Source organism: Chelonoidis abingdonii, chromosome 2 (assembly GCF_003597395.2).
Source record: "Chelonoidis abingdonii isolate Lonesome George chromosome 2, CheloAbing_2.0, whole genome shotgun sequence".
In the NCBI taxonomy this organism is placed as follows: Eukaryota; Metazoa; Chordata; order Testudines; family Testudinidae; genus Chelonoidis; species Chelonoidis abingdonii.
The window spans coordinates 165,047,137-165,068,869 of NC_133770.1; the positions used below are offsets into that span (position 1 = coordinate 165,047,137).

At 44.9% G+C, this 21,733-nt stretch overlaps 1 protein-coding gene across 2 annotated transcripts in view; it reads left to right on the forward strand.

Annotated features, from left to right (window-relative positions):
- The first annotated feature begins 4,463 nt into the window (after positions 1 to 4,463).
- ERLIN2 (ER lipid raft associated 2) overlaps positions 4,464 to 21,733 on the forward strand; it is a 28,121-nt gene continuing 10,851 nt past the window's right edge. For both annotated transcript variants that reach the window (XM_075062775.1, XM_075062776.1), the window contains exons 1-10: positions 4,464 to 4,629; positions 6,235 to 6,356; positions 10,544 to 10,625; positions 11,587 to 11,633; positions 13,247 to 13,308; positions 14,547 to 14,672; positions 17,369 to 17,442; positions 17,728 to 17,786; positions 19,308 to 19,399; positions 20,414 to 20,503. In XM_075062775.1, coding sequence (XP_074918876.1) covers positions 6,250 to 6,356; positions 10,544 to 10,625; positions 11,587 to 11,633; positions 13,247 to 13,308; positions 14,547 to 14,672; positions 17,369 to 17,442; positions 17,728 to 17,786; positions 19,308 to 19,399; positions 20,414 to 20,503 — 739 coding nt within the window. In that variant the 5' untranslated portion in view covers positions 4,464 to 4,629; positions 6,235 to 6,249. The remainder of the gene's footprint in view (positions 4,630 to 6,234; positions 6,357 to 10,543; positions 10,626 to 11,586; positions 11,634 to 13,246; positions 13,309 to 14,546; positions 14,673 to 17,368; positions 17,443 to 17,727; positions 17,787 to 19,307; positions 19,400 to 20,413; positions 20,504 to 21,733) is intronic.

Consider the following 21,733-nt stretch of genomic DNA (forward strand, 5'->3'; position numbering starts at 1 on the left):
AGACCACCTGTAGATGTGAGACGGCAGCTCAGTCTTCATGCTCCTTGCAATCCTGGCCTTCCCTCCTGGGACTATCAGCAAGGGAGTCTTTGCTTTTTAACAGGGACCCTTCTCCACCGGGAACTTGGCTGAGACCTTTACACCAGCCACGGAACCGCTGGTGTCAGATCATAAGAACTCTCGGTGAGTATTCATCATTGGATTTAAACAGGTGAGATGGAGCTAAAGCCTTCCTCATCCCATTAACAGTCCCTGACGTCATCCAGTCCCTGGGATCCTGCACTTCTATTGGATCCAGCTAGTCAGCACCTGCAGTCATGCAACAGCTACATCACCTGTCCCAATTTTCTTCTCAAGAGACAGAAAACTCTCCAGCCAGTTATATAGCTTACATATTGTGACGCTCTTACACTGAAGTTAATGGGAGTTGTGCCACTCACCTCCGATCCCCAAAAGAAGGTCCTCCAGCTCCCCCTTGTTACTAGGTATGCTATGTCCCCTGGAACGCCCATTGGCTGCAGCCCTTCCTTGCAAAGGCAGAGTGTATTCCGTGGGACAGGGCGCAGTGATGGGCACCATGTCAGTTATATCTAGGCTACATCCTTACAGCACAAACATGACAACTGAGAGGTAATATACAAACCCCATTAAGGGCCCACTTGATAGTGCGAGATTCCTGCCCCATGACTCTGGTGTTATTAACCCAAAGCCCCACATCTCCCAGTAATGCACTACACACTGGGCTAACTTTAAACTCCAACACAGGAGCCATGGGGACATAGTTTTTCCACCTCTATTCACAATTGTCAAGCAGTGATTAATGACCAACAAGCCCGAAATTGCCTTTATTGCCAGCTCAGTATTGTTACTTGTGACAGTTAATGAGGTTAGACAGACTTTTACACAGCACTTTATGGGGGCCACAGATTTGTCTCCTGCAGAGCTTAACAACACCACAAGCTTTTGTACACAAAGAGCAAGAATGTTTGGTTTCCTCGAAGACAATGGACAAAGAGCCAGCTCACTTTTAACACAGTGTTTGTCCACCTGTTCTAATCCATTATCAGTCATTCCCTTTTAGGCTTTTGTAGCCAGGGCTTGTAAAGGGCCAGGAGGAAGGTAATGAAATAAAATATTGCACCTTTATTAAAAGGGGAGAGACTTTCCTGGTCTTCCTACTGCAGACAGGCTGGAGACAATGGCATTAACAAGAATATTTCAACGACTTTCAAACATGTCTCAATTAACTTTGCAGTAAAACCTGCAAAATAGTTGTATATGGGCTCCCCTTCAATAGGCCAGGGAAGATGGGTGGAGGAGGGAAGAAAAAAAAGTTTTCAAGCACTAGAGAGAAGTGGATGTAGTAAACCATTTGTTAATATAAAAAAGTCTCTGCTGTTAAAAACCAGAGAGAGTGGCAGCACAGACAAGCACCTCATGTTCCTGGCCCTGGGTCTAAAAATAATGATTTCTTGGCTTTTTTCTCCCCCAGGATTATTACAAGTAATATTTACCTTTGTGCTAGTTCACATCTTGATACTGTTAAACATGTGGCCACAGATGGTTTCCCATTTAGAGTAACCATATAGCTTGAGCGTTATGAAGCAAAACTCCGCTGGTGAGCCAAAAAATACCCTGCGTTTAAAAATCTATTACTTCTAAATATTATATGTATTTTGTTTCAGCTCAGAGCAATTTCCTAGTTTACTCTTATTAAACCAAGAGGTGACTGGACAGCAGTTCTTGATTTATGAAACACATACTAGATTCATTAAAACCTTTAAAGATTTAATACATTTTATGAAGGCCTTAAATCTGGGCAAGCATTTAAAAAATCTAATCCAGGGCATATTTCATCCCAGGTGCCCCTTTGCACGTATTTAAGAGCTGTAAAATGTGAATTGACAAATATTGCAGATATTTCATTCCTTATTTCTAAATGGTGCTGAATTCTTCTGACAGGTTTGTTATATATACCCTGGGAGATCTATCAAGTGTAAAGATCAACTTATTCTCTTTTATTGACATTTTATATGTCTTTTCTATATTTCTTAAGTCCCCTTCAACAATTATGGATGCTGAAGATTTAATATATTTTTGCATGGTCTGTCACTTTTCTTATTATTACGCCTCAGTCTGGCCAAACGTGTATCTGAATAGGGAACAGATTTTTTAAATCACTTACAGATTTGTCAAACCAGGAATAAGAGAGGCAAAGAATTTGTGACATGATCTAACAGCCACTTCGCAGCTTGAGATTGACATTGGATTAGTGTCAGTCAGGTAGAGTTCAGGAGTTTTTGATTTCCAAAGAAACTTGCTGAAATCTTTCCCATGCAGAGGGAAAATTAAGGCAGGTAGAATAGAAATGTATCCATCTCAGCCTCACTGTGGGATAAAGGCTTCTCCGGCCCTGCCCCCCCGTCCAACTATCTAACTCCCCCCCATTGCTGCTAGCCCCTTTGCAGGGCAAAGGTCTCTTTAGCCTGCTCCTGTAATCCCTCCCTCCCTGACATTTTGAACCCCCTGTAGCCAAAGACCTGTCTAATGCCACTTCTCAGCATTGTGGGTGGGTTTCTGTCACTTTCACTCACACCTAAACAAACAACAAATATTTTATCCAAAAGACAGCACCTCCAAGCTGCACAGCACCCCCAATAGCACCATCATGGGGTCCAATCCCAACTAACTCTTCAACATCTGGCTTTCCTTGGCCCCAACCGGCCAGCCCTCACTGTGTTGAGGTCACAGTGATGAGCCTTGACAGCAGGGCAACGCCCGAAGTGGAGCAGTGGACCCGGGCCACGAAGTGCTAAAGAAACTCTTTTGCACACTTGCATTTGTAGAAAACTATTCCTGTGTGTGAGTGTAATTTACTAATTTGATGGAGCCAAGTAGCTACTTCTAGTTCTCCAACAGAAGTCCATGCCGTTGGGTGTCGCATGGTGTGGGTAATAGATAAAGAAGGGAAGCAGCAAAGCCCTGGATCCTTTCAGAAAGCTGAAAACTGTGTATTTCAAGACTTGTTTGCAGTGTTGTTGTGGTTGTGTTGTGAGGAAAAAACTCCTATTGGACCATCTTGGGCTGGTGAAAGAGAGAAGCTTTCAGGCTAACTGAAGAAGAGCTCTGTGTAAGCTCCAAAGCTTGTCTCTCTCACCAACAGAAGTTGGTCCAATAAAGGATATTACCTCACCCGTCCTGTCTCTGTATTTCAAGAGTGACTGAGTCCATCCTTTTGCAGACACCTGGGCTGCTAGCTGGTTCTGCATTGCCACCTATCAGCACTACTGCATGCACTGAATTTCCCAGCATGGAATTGTGCTTGCAGCCAGTCAGCTGAGCTTGCCTTTACCCAAGCTGGCCCCATATCAAGTTTTCATCCAAAGCACTTACAAATGTTAATTCACAGACTTTCACTACAACCTCCATTTTGCAGATGCAGAAACTGAGGTGCAAAAAGGGTGACCATGGCCTATCATGCTCAGTAGCCTGTCTACAATAGTGGCCCGTACCAGAGCTTCAGGGATTGTACAGAACACGGCAATTATGGAGTGATCCAGCCCTGTCTTCCACACCTGGCTTCTGGCAGTCAGAGGTTTAGGGTCACCCCGAGCAGGGGGTTGCATCCCTGCCCATCTTTGCTAATAGCGATTGATGGAGCTATCCTCTCATCTTCAACAGAGACTTCGGAGCTTATTGAAAGTCAATGCTTTCAAGTCAAGACAAAATCACTTGTGCACATTCCTCTGGTAAGTCAGTGGCAGAGCTGGGACTATAAACCCTATACATATATATAGACTATATGCTATAAGAAGTGTTGGTGTCAGAGCTGAGAACAGAATCCAGGACTCATGGACCACAGAGGTGACACAGTTTTGGAAAGAGGCATGGGACCATGTTAAACTGATGGCAACACAGCAAGTGAGCATTGGAGCCAGGGATAGGACCCAGAAGTCCGGGGCTGCACGGTGGGTCGGAGTGGGAGCCAGGAATAGGACCCAGGAGTCCGGAGCTGCATGATGGGTCGGTGCGGGAGCCAGGCCCAAGAAAAGGACCCAAGAGTCTGGGGCTGTATGGTGGGTTTGTTATGGGAGCCAGGCCCAGGAATAGGACCCAGGAGTCTGGGGCTGTATGGTGGGTTCGCTATGGGAGCCAGGCCCAGGAATAGGACCCAGCAGTCCAGGGCTTCATGATGGGTCAGTGTGAGAGCCTGAAATAGGACCCAGGAATCTGGGGCTGTATGGTGGGTTCATTATGGGAGCCAGGCCCAGGAATAGGACCCAGGAGTCCAGGGCTTCATGGTGGGTCAGTGTGGGAGCCTGAAATAGGACCCAGGAGCCCAGGGCTGCACGGTGGGTCGATGCGGGGGCCCAGTCCAGAAATAGGACCCAGGAGTCCGGGGCTGCATGCTGGGCCGGCGTGGGAGCCAGGCCCAGGAATAGGACGCAGGCGCCCTCCCCCTCATTGGCAGCCAAGCGCTGACCTCATGGCGACGGCAGGGAGTGAGTCTCTGGCTCCCCCTGGCGGAGCCGCCGCTGGAACTGCCCGGCTCGCGGGGCCGGGGGCGGCGCGCAGTGATGATGATATCAGCGTCACCGTGGCGACACCCGGAAGTTGCTGCAGCAGGCGGTGAGTGGGGGAACTCTTCCTTTGCCCCCGCCCCCCCCATCTTCCCGGGCCAGGTTCCGGCCCCCGCCCACGCCGGGCCAGCCCCCTTCCTCCGAGGGCTGTCCCTCCCCCTACCCGCCCCCAGACCCACCCTGGGGATCCGCCCGCCCGCCCGCATCATGGGCCACCCCCATCCCAGGCCACGCTCCCACTCATTCCTGGGAGACCCCTGCCGGCCCACGGACACCCTCCCTTGCAGCTCCCCTCCTATGGGTCCCTCCACACCGGGCTGGACTCTCTTTTCAGCCTCTCGCCCTGCTTGCCCGCCAGGCTGGGACCGGCGCCCCCCACCCCCCCCCGGCCAGGGTCACCCCCCCCCAGGGTCTCAGCCCTCATGTGAGCACAGCTTCTCCTGGAGTTCGCTGTCTCAGGTTTCCCTTATGGCTGCTCCATCCCCAGGGGCAGGCAGTGGTTTGTGGTCCCAGATTGTCAACAGAAGACCCTCAGGCAGTCTTAGAAATTGTACAGCCCCCTGGTCAGGCAAGCATCACATAGGTGAAAAGGCAAATACAAGGTCACTTCCCCATCGTAATTTATAATCTAGCCGAAGACCAGAGATTGAGTAAAGCGCCAGCAATAGGTAGGGAACGGTGTGGCTGGGAGAGGAGGGAAGGAGGTGACAGCAGCTTGGATTGAGTATTAGGGTTCCTTTTAATGCCTGAGAGTATGAACTACTTAATAGGCCAATACCTTTGGCCTTGTGTTTGTGGTTACAAATTATGTCCCATGTCTATAGCATAGCTCAAACCCTTCCTCAGGAAAGGAAAGAGACGTGGTGCTTTTTGTATAACATCTAAGGATTTACGGTACGGTACATGTGCGCTCTTTCTGACATTTACAAACAGTAAAAAATGGTTTGTTGGGAAATAACATGCAATTACCATTCTGTGGATGCAGGTCACAATTATAGTGGCAGATCTGCACTCACTCCTTCATTTGGCAGCCTGTGTAATTTGGTCACGACTGCAAGAGGTCCCCTCTTCTGTTGAGGGGCATGTGTAACTCCTGGAGTTAATGTGCCCACATGAAACAAACTGTCTGTGCCAAGACTCTTCTAGTCCACTTGTGCATGTTACTACTGTAGCAAAACAGCTTTAAACTCCATGGAGACTGAACCTGGAGAATACGATACCTACACTAATAATGTGAGGTGGAAGTTGCACTAGACTCTTGGCTTTCTGGTTCCTTTAACTATACCCCAAATGCACTGGTAGGGATGTCTTAAACAAAAAAAGAGAGAGTGAGCTGAGATATTGTCCAGTGGCTAGAGCAGGAGAGTTGGAGTCAGAACTTCTGAGTTCAGTTCCCAGCTCTACTACAGATTCATTCTGTGACAACAGGCATGTGAGTTTGCTGCCTCAGTTTCCGTATTTATTAAATGGGAGTAAAACCTGCCTCCTGGGAATACGTGAGGGGCTTAATTTTTGTGAAGCACTTTGAGATCCTCTGCTGGAAGGATAGTTGTTATTAGATCCTGTGTTAATATTAGTCTAAGTACATTTATTTAAATATTTCTCAGTTTGCCTCAATCTCTGATCTCATGTACTCTATGTTCCCTTTCCCCAGGCGGAGCTCTCGGGGATGGCCCAACTAGGTGCAATAGCGGCGCTATCTGTTAGTTTTCTGGCTGCAACTCTCTTCTCTGCAGTACACAAAATTGAAGAAGGACATATTGGTGTTTATTATAGGTAAGACATGCATCTGGAATATTATTTGGGTTCATGGTATTTTGAAACCACTATCCAATAGCTTTCCCATCAGATGCCAATGTTCTGTCAAAGTGGGGTGGAGTTGGGGAAAGACATAGTTTGTGATCCCAGATTGGTAACAGAAGACACTCAGGCAGTCTTAGAAATTATCAGTAATTCCACTTTAGTACGAAATATCTTGTGACTCATCCACCTTCACCTGGATTTAAAGTCTGAGTTCGAGCGTCTATGTTTTCCCCAGAAGAGCTGATGATATCACATAACCCAGATATTAAAATAAGGATTGTAGCTCTCTGCTTTGCTTCAGGTGCTTGTGAAGATATCGGCTGTGTCAGGAGAGAAGCAGAAGTTCAAGTTGTGGTCTTGGCTGGCTGGCAGGTGAAGGAGGGACTGACTGTGGAGTGAGTGATCTTGGTGAAAGGTGCAGACCTGACAGCCGTGAGGATTTAAGTCCTCTGTTCATCCTCAGATAGGATACAACATTGGCAGCGCCAGCTTCCCTGCTAATAGATGTGCCCTGATCTGAAGGGACCATCTCTGTGTGAGAGAGAGTAATTCAGTCTCCATGGCTTATTCAACCCTTTGCACCTCTGTTGAACCTGCCAACAAGGGGACCGATTAGTGACAAGTGTAATGGCATGTTTTTGTGATGTGGACACCTGTCCATTGAGGACTGGATTGAGGGACCTCTCACCAGTGGCTTCCCCAGGAACTGAAATTAGGGGAGGTGTTTGAATTTACAGGGGGGGTATCAGGACCAATGAGATATATAAAAGAGACATGAATAAAGTAAATGTTTTGTTAGGATAATGCAAATTTAACATAAGAATAATGCAAGTTACACCAAAACGCATAACAGGTCTAGATTTCTAAAAAAAAATATAAATTAAAAAAAAATTAATTTAAATTGACTTTTGAAAAGTAAGCCATCATGGGATAAGAGGGAAGTCTTCTCATGGATCAGTAACTGGTTAAAAGATCGGAAACAAAGGGTAGGAATAAATTATCAGTTTTCAGAATGGAGAGAGATAAATAGTGGTATCCTTGGGGGTCAGTACTGGGACCAGTACTGTTCAACATATTCATCTGGAAAAATGGGTAAACAGTGAGGTGGCAAAATTTGCAGATGATACAAAACTATTCAAGATAGTTAAGTCCCAGGCAGACTGTGAAGAGTTACAAAGGGATCTCACAAAACTGGGTGACTGGTCTGGCATCACAACATCAAGTACGACATACATGATGTTATATGAGGCAATGGATATTTTCTGTCGTTAATATCTATCCCCCTTTCCTATTGATTCCCAACTTCTGTTTGCTTTTTGAACTGCTGCTGCACCATTGGTGATGGTTCAGAGACTATTCCACAATGCTCCAACGATCTCTTCTGAATGTAACACTAACTTTCGAGCTGCCATCATTTTGTAGTAAGTTCGATTGTTTTCCACTGGCATTACTTGCATTTTATCAACACTGAATTTCAGTTTGCCATTGTTCCCCAGTTCACTGGTCACCCATCCCAAAAAGAGAGAGATTGGAATTGGAAAAGGTACAGAGATGGGCAACTAAAATGATTCAGGGGTATGAAACAGGAGGAGAGATTAAAATGACTGGGAATTTTCAGCTTAGAAAAGAGATGACTCGGGGGGATATGATAGAGGTGTATAAAATTTGATCTGGTGCGAAGAAAGTGAATAAGAAATGTTATTCAATCCTTCACATAACACAAGAACTAGCAGTCACCAATTAAATTAATAGGCAGCAGGTTTTAAAAAAACAAAAAGAAGTACTTCTTCACATAATATAAAGTCAACCCAGGGAACTCTTTGCCAGGGGATGGTGTGAAGACCAAAAGTATAGCAGGATTAAAAAAAGAACTAGATAAATTCCTGGAGAATAGGTCCATCAATGGCTATTAGCCAGGATGGGAGGGATGCAACACCATGCTCTGAGTGTCCCTAGCCTGTTTGCCAGAAGCTGGGAATGGGCAACAGGGGGATGATCACTTGATGATTTCTTCTATTCATTCCCTCTGAAGCACCTGGCCTTGACCACTGTCAGAAGACAGGATACTGGCTATGTGGGCCATTGGTCTGACCAGTATGACCATTCTTATGTAAAAATTAATTATAATAATGTTTAGTACAGAAACTCCCCAACATAATGACCTCTCAAGATAGCAACAATGTGAGATAACACCTTGGCAAATAATGCATTTTTAAAATTTTGGCCTACTAGGAAACATATTTATATAAGTTTCCATTCCTAGTCACTAATCTAGCATTCTGGAGCAAAGTGACTAAAATATAGTCCAAACAAACAAACGTTTATTTAACGTGCCCTCACTTTTCCCTCCACTGCAACCCGTTCACCGGTGTTGTCTTTGGTCAGTGGAGACTCAGAGTTCAGAGGTGCTTTCACGTGAGTTAATCTCCCAGGTGGAGGACAAAAAGGCACCTTACTTGTTCCTCCAGCTGCTCACTGTTCGCTCTGGCACGGCTGTTCGTTGTGCCACCGTTCACTCCACCGCTCTGTTGCCAGTGGCCCTGCACAGTCACCTTCTGCTGCCACCTGCCACTGTGACCTCTGCGAATTGGTCTCTTGAGGTTCCACCAGCTCTCAGTGATTTCAGCTGAGCTCTCAGTGGGGGAACCTCACTGCTAGTGCAGTCTGGGCTGTCTTACACAAAAACATTGTACCCACAGGATCACTGTCCTCACAACAGGACTAAGCACTGGACCTGATTGTCAGCGATTTCAGCTGCAGTGGTCACTTAACAGAACAAAAGACTATCTATGGAGCCTAATCAGCTCTGTCTTTAAAACAGTGGAGAGGGGGACAGGTCCTCACCCTCTCTCTTGGTGCCTTTCAAACCATCACAGACTAAACGATACAATTCTACTGCCTTTATTTATACAATAAGAACAACATTTCATCCCCCATTTCCCCCATTCAAGTGGTTTGTAACCCAACCCCAGCCAAAATCTATCACTTGGACAACACAGCTTTGTTTGCTGGATACCTAGGTAGATTAGGTGTAAATGTAAATATAATCTGGCCCTGCAGCCTTTCCCCGCAGCCCCAGCTCATCACTCGCTGTCAGGGAGAGCTCATTTAGACTTTGCTCACAAATCATTATTTGAAATTATTAGGTTGGCCAACATCACCGAAATGAATGCACTGACATCATAAAAAACAACAGCTGTATAAAGAAGCAAGGAAGCTAGTCTGTGTTCATACTTTTCAAATCTAGTATACTTTTCCAGATACACACATTTTATCATAACACTGTATAAGCTTTTAAAGTGTGTATTCATGTTTCAGTTTAAATTCAGATTTCCAAACAGTTACTAAATTGGTATGTAACTAGCTCACAAAACTGGGGGGAGTGTTGGGGAAATTCAAGGGGGGGTGTAGGGAAATCACTGCCTCTCACCAACCCATTCCACACAGGCTACTGAACAGCTGTTGGGGTGGTAACAACTTCTGATTACTATCAGCCTGGGCTGGATTTGAACCAGTGACCTGGAGGTGAAAGGTCCAAATCCCATGGCACTGATTTTCAACTATTTAGTCTTAAGGTATATTTAGTCTGTCTCCATTTGTTTTCTGAGACTAGCAGGCTCTCCAGCTGCTTTGGGTTATTTGTGTCATTAGGGTTCGTTAATTGCTATGGCACTTTTCTTATGTATTGATCATAACTTTGAGAAGGTTTTGAAATCCACAATCATAATGCTGTGTGTCTGACTCTTTGCTAGCTGGTAATTTTTCGTATCCTAACTGGCAGTTGAATGTGGCTTGTGACAGAGCAAAACCAACCCGCCTCAACCGCAGGGAACAATTTTTCCTTTCTTATCAAAGACAGGAAGAGCTTGTATGGTTTTAGTATTTGCTCATTATCTAAAGTGTCTTCAGTATGCTGTGAATTCAGGGTACACAAACTGTATCAAGAACTTAAATTAAAGGAGAAAAGTGTCCAAGCACAGATGACAAATACAGATATATTTGCAGATATCTGTCTGTGTTTGGAAGTGACAAGATTATGTCAGTTTATTTACTTTTTCAGTGCATCTAATCTTTAATGCTTCCGTGCCTTCCTATAGTCAAAGTATCTGCGGATACTTGGGAATAAACTGTGTATCATTCTTCTTTTTCTTCTCCTGCAGAGGTGGCGCATTGCTGACTTCCACCAGTGGACCTGGCTTCCACCTTATGCTCCCCTTTATAACCTCCTACAAATCTGTGCAGGTATTTTTGCATTTGTCTGCTTACATTAGTATTTTCCCACCAAATTGGTCAGAAAATGCTGCATTTGGGACATCACAATCTTTTCCAGGGAAACAGCCTGTGATGTTGCTGGCACAAGACTGATGATGACACTTTCAGGAACCTCCCAAAGGAGAATCTAGGCAGGAGAGGGAAATGCCTTTATGCTCAGTATGAGCCTGAAATCAGTGGCAGATGGTCAGACTCTGCCTGCACAAAGGGTGAAAATGGCCTATGTGCAGAGGACCGGTGCAAGGGTTGTGTACCATTTAAAGCCCTGTGGGTACATCAGGCTTGGGTTGGACCTCTGCATGGGGCCATTTTTCCCCAGAGCAGAAGGGCAAGACCCATAGAAACCCTGCACTATAAATGGTCTTTTGCATTACTTTCTCCCTTTTTATAGTTCCTCCTGCTCCAACCTCGGGTAGATACAACAGACTGCTGCAAGGTTTGCATCACTGGAGTTGCCCCAGACCTGCTCTGAACTTTCTGGGCTTTTTCCCCATTATCTTTCTCTTGGGTTGGTACATCTTTCTTTTACCCAGTTTTTCTTTCAAGCGGGTTAATAGACATTCTGAAGTGGGGACTTTGGAACCTCTCCAGTAAACTTGCAGGCTAGATCACTGGCAAACGCTCTCAAAGAGTTATGCAGTGATGCACTCATTCTGTTGAGCAACCTTTGGACAAGTGGCTTTCAGGTTTATCCCTAGAGCTGACAAGCGCTGGATAGCAAATGAAGGAAGAATCAATAGAAGCAGATTTAGTTCTAGCTTTTGCAGTTCCCTAGGCTACTCCAGGACAAAGGGGTGATATAATGAGGAACTTGAGAGCTGATACTCTGTAAGGTGGCAGGAAAGCTGCTGAAAAACAAAGGAATTACATAACTCTTGTACTGTAAGCAGGCTGGCTCTTAATTGAATCTTTGTTCTCTCTCTCTCTGCAGACTACATTGCAGACAGATGAGGTGAAAAATGTTCCTTGTGGTACCAGGTGAGATGTCAGACCATCATCTGGCACAGCAGTCAAGTTGCACCAGTTTTTCTTCTTGATTTCTCCCGATGCTGAATCATAGGTTGCAGTACTTGAATGTACTTTGCCCTTTGTTCCTGTTAGCAGGCTGGTCAGATGCCCTCCTGCCCTGATCCTGAATTCAATCCTGTGTTTTCAGGAAGCTCCAACATACCTTAACATTTGTTGCCTTATTGTAGCTGCATATTTGGTGTGTTTAGTTTGTTCTTAGTATGAAGACAATAACACTCTGCTCTTAGTGTTACACCACTTCAGAATAACATACAGTAAATAATGCGACTGTTTAATAGTAACAACGAGAGAGAACTTCCTATAACTTTACAGTTCTCTTAAAGTCTACTGATTTGATTCATCCCTGGCAAAAAAAAAAAAAAGACTTCTGCTAGCATAAACCAGGATGTAAGTGTCCCAATAGCAGAAAGTCCATAGGGCATAGGTTGTGGTGACTACAGCTTCTCTCTACTGAGAGCCTACATTAGCTCATCACAGCCTGAAAATTGTGTTGTGCTGAGTAGGGCAGGGCCTTGGACAAGGCAGGCAGGGAACGGGCTGTTTCAGAGCCTCCACTCTGCAGTCTCAGCTGGTGGGGCTTCTGCAGAGTGTCAGGTAGAAGCTGACTCTGGCTTCCCACAGTGCTACCCTGGGGAATGTGGCAATGCAAATACCCTACCCTCTCCAGGGCATGAATGTCCTTATGGGTGTGACTGCTCTTGTCTCTAGGCTTGAGAGGGGACCTCAGTCTCCATGGCCTGATTCTTAGCCTACTTAAATTTCAAGTGAGGATAGACTGCATTACGGTTGGCTTCAGAGCCCTTTCCATGTCTAATCCTTTACTTAGCACCTTCTCTCCATGGATCTAAAATCCTGAGCCTCACATGCTCTCTATGAAGCAGGTTTTATCTCCATTTTGCCAGTGGGAAAATAGAGGCACAGAGAGTTTAAGTGACTGGTGTGAGGTCACAAGAGAGTCAGAGAACTAAGGAAAGGATTCAGGAGTCCAGAGACCCCCACACACTCTAACCACTAGACCTGCTCCTTCCAAACTAGAACCCATTATTCCTAGCTTACACGTAGCTAAATCCAGAGTAAACTGGGCCATTGTTCTTGGGGTTCCCCCAAAAACTTCCACTTGGATTTGCTGTAAGTGCAGGCCCACCACTGTGAACTACTGTTAGTCTATAAGGTGTCACAGGATTCTCTGCTGCTTTTAAAGGTTGTGAAGTGTCCGTTTCAGTCCGCTAGAGAGTGTTGTCTCCATGACTGGTCCCTCCTGGTGTTGTCTATGTGGCAGTTGCATGATCAGCCTCTAGAAAATTGTGAAATAAGAATTTGCTTTTATGAACGGGTTCAATGCAGGGTTGTGTTGCTGGGAGCTCTGTTCTCTGCCTCCCATCCTAGTCTCCTTTAAGCGCTGAATAATTATGGCTAAGAAGTGGCTTGTTCTAGAAGAGCCAGTACTCCATACATTTTACACCCACCCCAGACCCTGGCTGTATCCCTGAACAGCTTTATTTGGTGCCAGATGTTACACCGGATTGTTACACCCTCCTTTTCTTTTTCTTTTCCTTTCACAGTGGGGGAGTGATGATTTATTTTGACAGGATTGAGGTGGTGAATTTCCTGATCCAAGGTGCTGGTGAGTTATCTCTGCCAATGAGTCTGCATGGCTACAGTATGAAGGACTGTCAGTCACATCTGAGTGTTAGCACAACTTTTGCCTTCTGAAAGCTCCTTATGTTCCTGCTAATGCAGCATGGGGTTGGGAAATCATATCTGCTTATGCAGTGATGGATTTGGAGGCCAGAAGAGCCATAGAAATTCAGCAGTGTCCCCTTTAAAGCCTTGTACTCTTTGGGCATTAACAGTTAACTTTAAATTTTAAGTTTAAACTTAAAAGACACAGAACCAGTTTTACTATTTTTTATATATTTCTCTGTTTTTTATTGTCACTGACATATTCTTATTACTTACTACCACTGATACACTAATGTTTCTAGTACCTTTCATTGTAATATCTATAATGCCTATCAGATGACGATTATTTATATCATAATAGCCCCTATGAATCCCAGTGGCGGTGTGCTAGGCACTGTCATGAAGCGCCAACAATCTAAATAGGCAAAGGGTGGGAGAAAGGGGTATGAATATGATCAGAGGATTGGCATGTGAGACACAGATTAAGTGATTTGAGCACCTTTCACTCGAAAATGTCACAAACTGATGTATAGAGTCCCACTGAAATGCAGCCACCTCTGGGGTGGCATGCAACAGCCATCTAGCATGTTGGGAAAGAGTGGAATGAGGGGATATATTGGCCAAGAACATCAGGGCAAACCCCCCTGCTTGTGAATACACTGGTGGGAGCACAGAAATTCCTGGTGACTGGGACAGAACCAGACTGTTTTAAGTCCCATTGATTAAAAGTAAATCCATGTACAGCTTTGGGCCTGGGGGCTTCTTCCTGCTCTGAGAGTCTCACAAATTGCTATGTACATGCCCAAATTCACTAATCCACATATCGTATTGTTCAGACACATAATCCTTGTCTCACCACTTCTCAGCAAAGATTTAATAGCAGACGCTGTAGAAAGGTCTGGTGTTACTAAGACTTCATTATGTTTACAAAGCATATGACAGAACATTGGTTAGTATATTATGAAGTATTGACATCGATAATTAAACCTTCCCTGTCAAAATAAATGAACAAAGTGCGCTTCTGCAGTGCAGAGATCTTCTTTCCACCAGGCTCTAGCAGTGAATGGCCCCCAGTGACTAGTACAGATGTGTCAGGCTCCCATTGCATGTATCCCAAGTGGAGCCCGACTTGAGACCAACACCACCCTAGTCTCCTAATGCAAACCTCTTTCTCACCAGTGTATGACATAGTGAAGAACTACACAGCAGACTATGACAAAGCACTCATCTTCAACAAGATTCACCATGAGCTGAACCAGTTCTGCAGCGTTCACACTCTTCAGGAGGTCTACATTGAGCTGTTTGGTGAGCCCCATCTCTGCCCTGGATCACTGTAACCTTACAGATGAATTGTCGCATTCACCCGAACATAACAACATCTCTTGTTGCTACAGCAAGGTTTTCTGCTGCCCATAAAATCTAGTAGTACACAGTCAGAGCCTCCTTTAGACCCCTCTCCATAACCGATCAGATTCTGATGAGATCACTCCAGTAGCTGTTCTGTTCATGACCAGGGTTGGTTCAGTTTAATTAGTTAAACTTACACATACACATACTTACACTACCTCCTGAAGTATAAGGAATATGTAACTATAATTAAACTGAACTAACCCTGGTCACAAACAGAACAGCTGATTGTCCTGTCGAAGGTATGGAAGCTTCATCAGGTAGATGGCTCTGTTTAGCTAACCCTTGCAAAATAGTCATGGGAAATTTACCGATCCAATCACAAAAAATATAAACAAGAACTTAGTCGCCTGTCAAGAAATGTTACTCATTCAGGGCAAGCAAAATGCTATATGGTGAGCTTATATCTCAGTTCTACTAAAGCAACTATTACCATACTACCTAGGCATGCCATGTGGGTGTTCGAGAATAGGGCAGTCTCTCAGGATGGAACAGATGATCCTTCATTCTAGATTGCAGGTCATCTTAAAACTAGACTGTGCAGAGACTAGGAGAACCTGTTACAGGAGGGTATCCTGACAGGAGAGGGACAAACAAAATGTCTGAATTGACCTTTACTCTTTCTAAATTCTTTAGTTATTCTCAGGATTAATTTCTCTTCTGAAATTGTGAGAATGTCTTTGCAATACTTATCTGAAGCTGGAGCCCAATCTCACTGTGTGACATTTGCACAGACATGCTGCATGTTCGTCCTTGAAATTCCATGATCTGTTCTTCCTATGGCTGTGTGATAGTTGCTAATCATTAACTACTGTATCTGAACTGCACTTTTTAAGGGACTAAGAGATCCCTGTTTTGACCGTGCACTGCTACAAAATATAGCATTGGGACTTGGTTCTATAGAGAAACGGGAGGGGAATTTTCAGAAATTGTATTTATTCTTCACTCATAGATGTCTCCAGATGACATCAGCAGCTGCTGACCACAGTAGCTAAAAAGAGACTATAGTAAACTGATTTGGTAAACTGAAGGAAGGGTCTGTATAAATTTATATGCACTCCTTCATGATTGTTTCTGTCTGAGCAGGATGCTTTTTGGCTGAGGAGTTAGAAATGGGGTGCAGCCCATTGAATACAGACCTATGTCATGATTCCCTGCCTGTGGATGCAGGTGCAGGAAACTGATAACAGCTGTTTCCTAAACTCCTGGCTGAACTGTGTTTTGAATGTGAATTCCAGACATCTGAACAGGGACAAAGCTAATAACTGAGGGAGTGAGCCTGGATCACTTTCAGGGCTGTTAATTTTTTATTTTCCTGTTGCATTTCTCAGCAGGCCCCAGTGGAACATGCAACCTTCCTTGGAGCTTTCATTGCAGCAGGGCTTTGAATTCTTTATTTCCTTTTGAAATTCCCCAGCTACACTGAAGCTAATTCCTACCCACTGAGCCAAGTGGATTTGCTAATGAAAATGCATCCAGCCTATTAAACTAACGAATGTGACCTTTCACCTTTCTCCCTTTTCCTCTTTCCGTCTCTTGCTGGCACACGTTCAGCCCGAGTAGATCAAGGCCTGGCTAGGCCAGGTTTTAAATTACTGGAACTGCTCCAGGACCTGTTTGGAATGATAGCTCTGGGGGACATTGGTTAGAATAGCTCAGAATTTACTTGCACACACACCATGCTTGTGGGCATTTCCTTGAGTACTCACTAGAGGCTTGTGGCATCCCTGAGTTCCTCTAACAGAGAGACTCTTCGAAACCCAGAATTAGAAGTCAGGAAGGATCCAGATCCCCTGTTGCCCGAGAACCCCAGACACTGCAGGAAACTTGCCAAGCAATGTACACCCACCTGATCTCGTAACATGACACCTGTTCAGTGCTCAGAGAAAGATGCAAGTCCCTTGAGGTCCCTGCTGATATGATGTCCTGGGGTGATATTCCTTCCCTGCTTCTGAATTTGGCAGTCAACTGTGCCATGTACATCTGAGTGGTAGACACAGTGGATAAGGAGCCAATTCCAGTTATCCCTTGAGATACTGCCAGTTGCCTGAGTAATGGTCCATTTATTCCCAGTAATGTGGATTCTGAGAGTACCTCCCAGGTCCATAAATCCCAAAGGTATATTACTGGAGCTGTGGAAGATTTCAAAAAGATTGTAAATCCCCTTCTTTTTTAGATATTGTTGGTGCAAGTTCACCATCATGACAGACCCCTCGCCCGCTATTCGTCCTATCCACCCCACACCAATTACGGTATTTTGGTTTCACTGCCAGTTTTGTCTGGTCTTGCATCTTGCTTATGTGATACCATCTTGTTTTGCATGTGTTCAGTCTGAAATTTTAAATCAAACCTGATTTATTGAAAGGCTTCAGGGCCTGGCTCAAGATTGGGGTTTTGTTAGGGGAAAAAAAGTGTGCGCGCACACACAGGTGTCTCTTGATTTCCCCACACATTTCCCTGTGTGTATGTAACCTCAACTTGTGTTTCATTTCCAAGAGTGCTAAATCAAAGCCTGTCCTGAATAACTCCACAAGTGATCTGAGAGCCAAATGCCTTGTGTGTTCTTTAACCATGTCTCACTTTTTTGATATCAGATCAGATTGATGAAAACCTTAAGCTGGCTTTGCAGCAGGACCTGACCACCATGGCTCCTGGACTCATTATACAGGTAATCAGGGTCCCACCTGGGCCGTACAAGGTGCTGGTCATGGGGAGGACATCACATCTGGTACAGAAATGCTTACGAGATTGGGTGTGCAGTGCTGGGCAGGGATGGAGAGCTGCACATCATTTTTGGAAAACTGCTCTACCAACTAGACTCTGTGTTGAGTTCCTTGAGGCAACTAATGGCCTTTGGCCCAATTTTAAGTCCCACACTTTTGTTGCCAGTGTTTTGGTTGCTCATGGTGTGTTGGCTGTTTGTCCACCTTCCTCCTATTCGCTGTCTTTCCAGGCAGTGCGCGTCACGAAGCCAAACATTCCAGAAACGATTCGGAAGAATTATGAACTCATGTAAGTGCCTGGGACTCTCACCTTTGTGTTACCAAAGTGAATTTGTCATCCAGACTAATATGTTTTCATAGTATGCTGTGATCTCAGTGCCTTCTACCAGGCATGCTCTTTTAGCCTCCTGCTGCTTCATCGCCATGTGTGGGAGGCCCAAGTAACAGGAATGGCATTGTGGAAGCATGCCTCTGCTGTTGGGAAGGTTTTCTGTATTTTGTGTGTCTGCGGGCATTTGGATTGTAAAAGTGGTTCATTTGGGGATCTGTTGACCTTAACACTGTGCCTTCAAGGCTTTTTAAAAGGGCCTTTTGATGAGTGTGCACAAATGGCAGGGTGGATAAATTCTACCCGTAATCCTGCCGTTTGAATGGCGATGAAGAAATTGTTGATACAACAAGCTGAAGACTTTTCAAAACTTTGAAATAACTTGTTTTAATAACACTTGGCAACATGATCCTGTTGTTTCAACACTTCCTAAGCCAGCAGCCTGCCTTGCACTGACCATTCAGAAACACACAGGTTCTCTGAACACTGTGCCACCAAAGGGGGTGTAATCAAAAAAGGTCTTCCTTTCTTCCCAAATCCTCTCCCAAGCCTGTGTCCCTAGCCCCAGAAGTCCAGGTAGCTTGTGTGTGATGGGGCCCAATCTGGAGATTCCTTATTTCTACAATCAGCCCATTTTTATCTCTGTCGCTATAAATACAGCATGGTGTGCGGTGTACTTTGGAGAGTGACTAGTTCTTCAGGCCTGATTGCTGCTCCCTGAGCTGTATTTGAAATGGTTGAAATTTTAGGAGAAAACACGATGGTGGTGTTTTCAAAAGAGAATGTTCTTTAATTTCACTTCATTCTTAGAAGGCAGTAGGACCGTGGGGGTGAGAGAGATACGTAGCCATTTTATTAAATAAAAAAAAGGAGCATTTGATCCTGCACGTACACCTCTCAAAGCTATTTACTTACAAATGGAAAAGCAATTTCCAAGTTAGAAAGTGAAAACTTATAGCTATGGCTATGTTGAAGGCTAAGGTTTTTTATATAGCTTCACTTCCTGCTTTATGGTCCTAATTTAATAATTTGATACCTCCACTAACAGAAACTTTATATGCATGTATTCTAGTAATTAGTGCTTATACTGCCCTCCACTGGAGGGTGATATGCTCACTGGAGTAGCTCTGATTCACCCAGCAGAGGGCAGCAGTACACATTACATACTGTATGATCATGCAAAAATAGTATCTTGTTGTGGGAGAGGAGAGAGCTTTTTATTTATCAGGTCAGGAAAAATGGAGTGGGGAGTTTGTCTATGAAATTAGCAAGGTAGAGTGTGAGCGTATGCATTGTTCTGTCCACTACCTGCCCCTACAAATGCACTCTGGAGAGAGAATCTACCCAGTGTCATGCGTGTGGGTAGCAGTGGGACAAGCATGGAAGGCGTGGCTGTCACCTAAGGAGGATGGCTGCACTTCTGAGAAGTCGTATCCTGTGTGGTCGCTGCAGTTCTATATCTGTCTTGTTCTGGCTCACTAGGGAGAGCGAGAAGACAAAGCTGCTGATCGCGGCTCAGAAGCAGAAGGTGGTGGAGAAGGAAGCAGAGACGGAGAGGAAGAAGGCCCTGATTGGTCTGTATATGCATCTCCCATAGTTGTGGCTGGTTGGGAGACTTTCCAGGCGTGGGTGGGTGTCTAACCCAGACACCTCTCTGGAAGTACATGCAGCGCATGTGCCACTGCTGGGTCTCGTGCGAGCAGCAGTATAATGCTCTAAGAGATTTTAAATAAGGGGACCGTAAACAAGATGAACACTGGCTGTTTATATGAAGTGGGATGGAGCAGAGTGTGAAGTTTAGGGAAGATGGGAGAAGCTCTAGCACATCTCTAGTCGAGCTGGTTCTGTTCAGAGTCTGTCAACAGTAAGCACAGTGACAGCCTTAACTGCACCGCTGAATGTGTGAACCAAGGGATTCGCTGTGAATTTCTCTTCTGTAAAATTCTGTATTTGGATTAAATGTGCAGTCACAGGTTCCTGTGATTAAGTCTGTTTTAAAATTAGTTCCTCCTAATTTGGGCTGCTGCCAGGAGTTCTTTGAACAGCTCTGTATCTTGTAGATAAGGACACTGAAAATGCAGAGTGTTCTCTTTCTGCTTGATACCCATCTCTTGCTCATGTAAAGCCTCCAGCACAGCTCTGGACTTCTCAGATGGTTTTGCTGTGCTTGCTTTGCCTACAAACATCCCTTGATGTGATGCTGAACCTCTTGAGGGCTGAAAGTGATGTATGGGTATGTCCACACTGCAGTCTGAGGTATATGTGCAGCATGTGTAAACATACCTAAGGTAGCTTTATCTAGCTAACTGGGGTATCAGTAGCAGTGAAGCCATGGCAGCATAGGCTAGCCACCCAAGTACATACCCCAGCTCCCTGGTGGTATTGGGACCTGAGCTAGCTAGATCAAAGCTAGATCCCATGGGGTTACACCTACTGCAGCTGTACCTCCAGTTGCAGGGTAGTTCTACCCTATAAGGATTGAGTTTGCCAGAGGAGAATAAGGGGGTGTGGGGCTGAGATTGCTTCTGTGGAAAAGGAGCTCGGGTCATAACTCTTTGGGCATCGAGATGTTTCCTTTACTGTTGCAGAGGCAGAAAAAATTGCCCAAGTGGCCGAAATAACGTATGGACAGAAGGTGATGGAAAAGGAAACAGAGAAGAAAATTTCAGAGATTGAAGGTGAGCAATAACCTTTCCAATAACAAATTCCTTTGTGCTTCTTCTCGGAAGATTTCAAAGCACATCACAGATATTTTAGTTAGTCCTCACGATGCTGCTGTGAGGTGGGGCAGTATTATCCCTATTTCTCTTATGGGTAAACTGAGGCACAGAACGTGCATGTGAGTTGGCCAAAGTCTACCCACAATATGATTGAGCCCCCATGTGAAAGTACAGAGGCCTTTCATATTGAACCCCAGTGTATGATTGATGCAGTAACCTTTCATGTGACCCTCAAAATGCATTGCAACTTTCAAAACTTATTTGTCTGCATGCTCAGATTCTTCCCTTCATTTCCACCCCCATTTCAGACTGGAGTGCTTGGAGGGACTAGGTCTATTGGGAGAGGAGGACATGTTTGCTCTGGCAAATGTACCAAAGTTGGAGAGCCCCAAACAAACTCCGAGACATTTGTCACCGCAGCATAGGAGGCAGGCAGTGTGATTGTCAACAGTATTGCAGGAGCCAGCACTGCAGACTCCCACTCTTCCCACAGAGATTTGTTACCACCACTACAGTGTGTGGGACACACCTAGGAACCAGGCAGAGCATCTTCCAGAAGCAGGAATATACTAGAACTTCGTTAGAAAATCCTCTCAGGGTGGGGTGCTGCCATGCCATTCCATTCAGGCACCCACAGTGTTCCATGGAAGTTTACATCTGCCCCTCTTTCTTCAGAATTTTTCTAGAATGTGAACACCTGTCAGGAGTTTTCAGTAAACATAGCTCTAGATTTTTGGTTTAGACAAAAGGAAAAAAAAAATGTGGCCAAACTCATCTCACCAGTTTGTCCAGTTCTGAGATAAGCAGAGACCTGCCTTGCAGCTTTCGAGATCCAAAGATCAAGGTGGGTGTGTCTTAGAAAGATGATGGTGTGTGTGTAACGGGGGAAGAAATCTCCCTAGGCTAAACAAGTGAGTGTTTCTCTTTAAGCATTATCAGCAGTAAACAAACCCTATATTCTGTCTTTTCCTGTCATGGATTCCTGCATTATTCATACCTATCTGGAATTGCTGTTTGCTTCTTTTAGGAGCGAATAATGACTAGGGGCAGGAATGGAAGCATTTTCTTGCAAATTATCTCTCTGATTATTTTTCTTTTCCAAGGCGACGGTTCTGAGTGCTTGATAGGAGCTTGAGCTCTTAACTGAGAGGGCTTTTTCCCCATGCAGTGCCTTGTGTCAGGCAAATT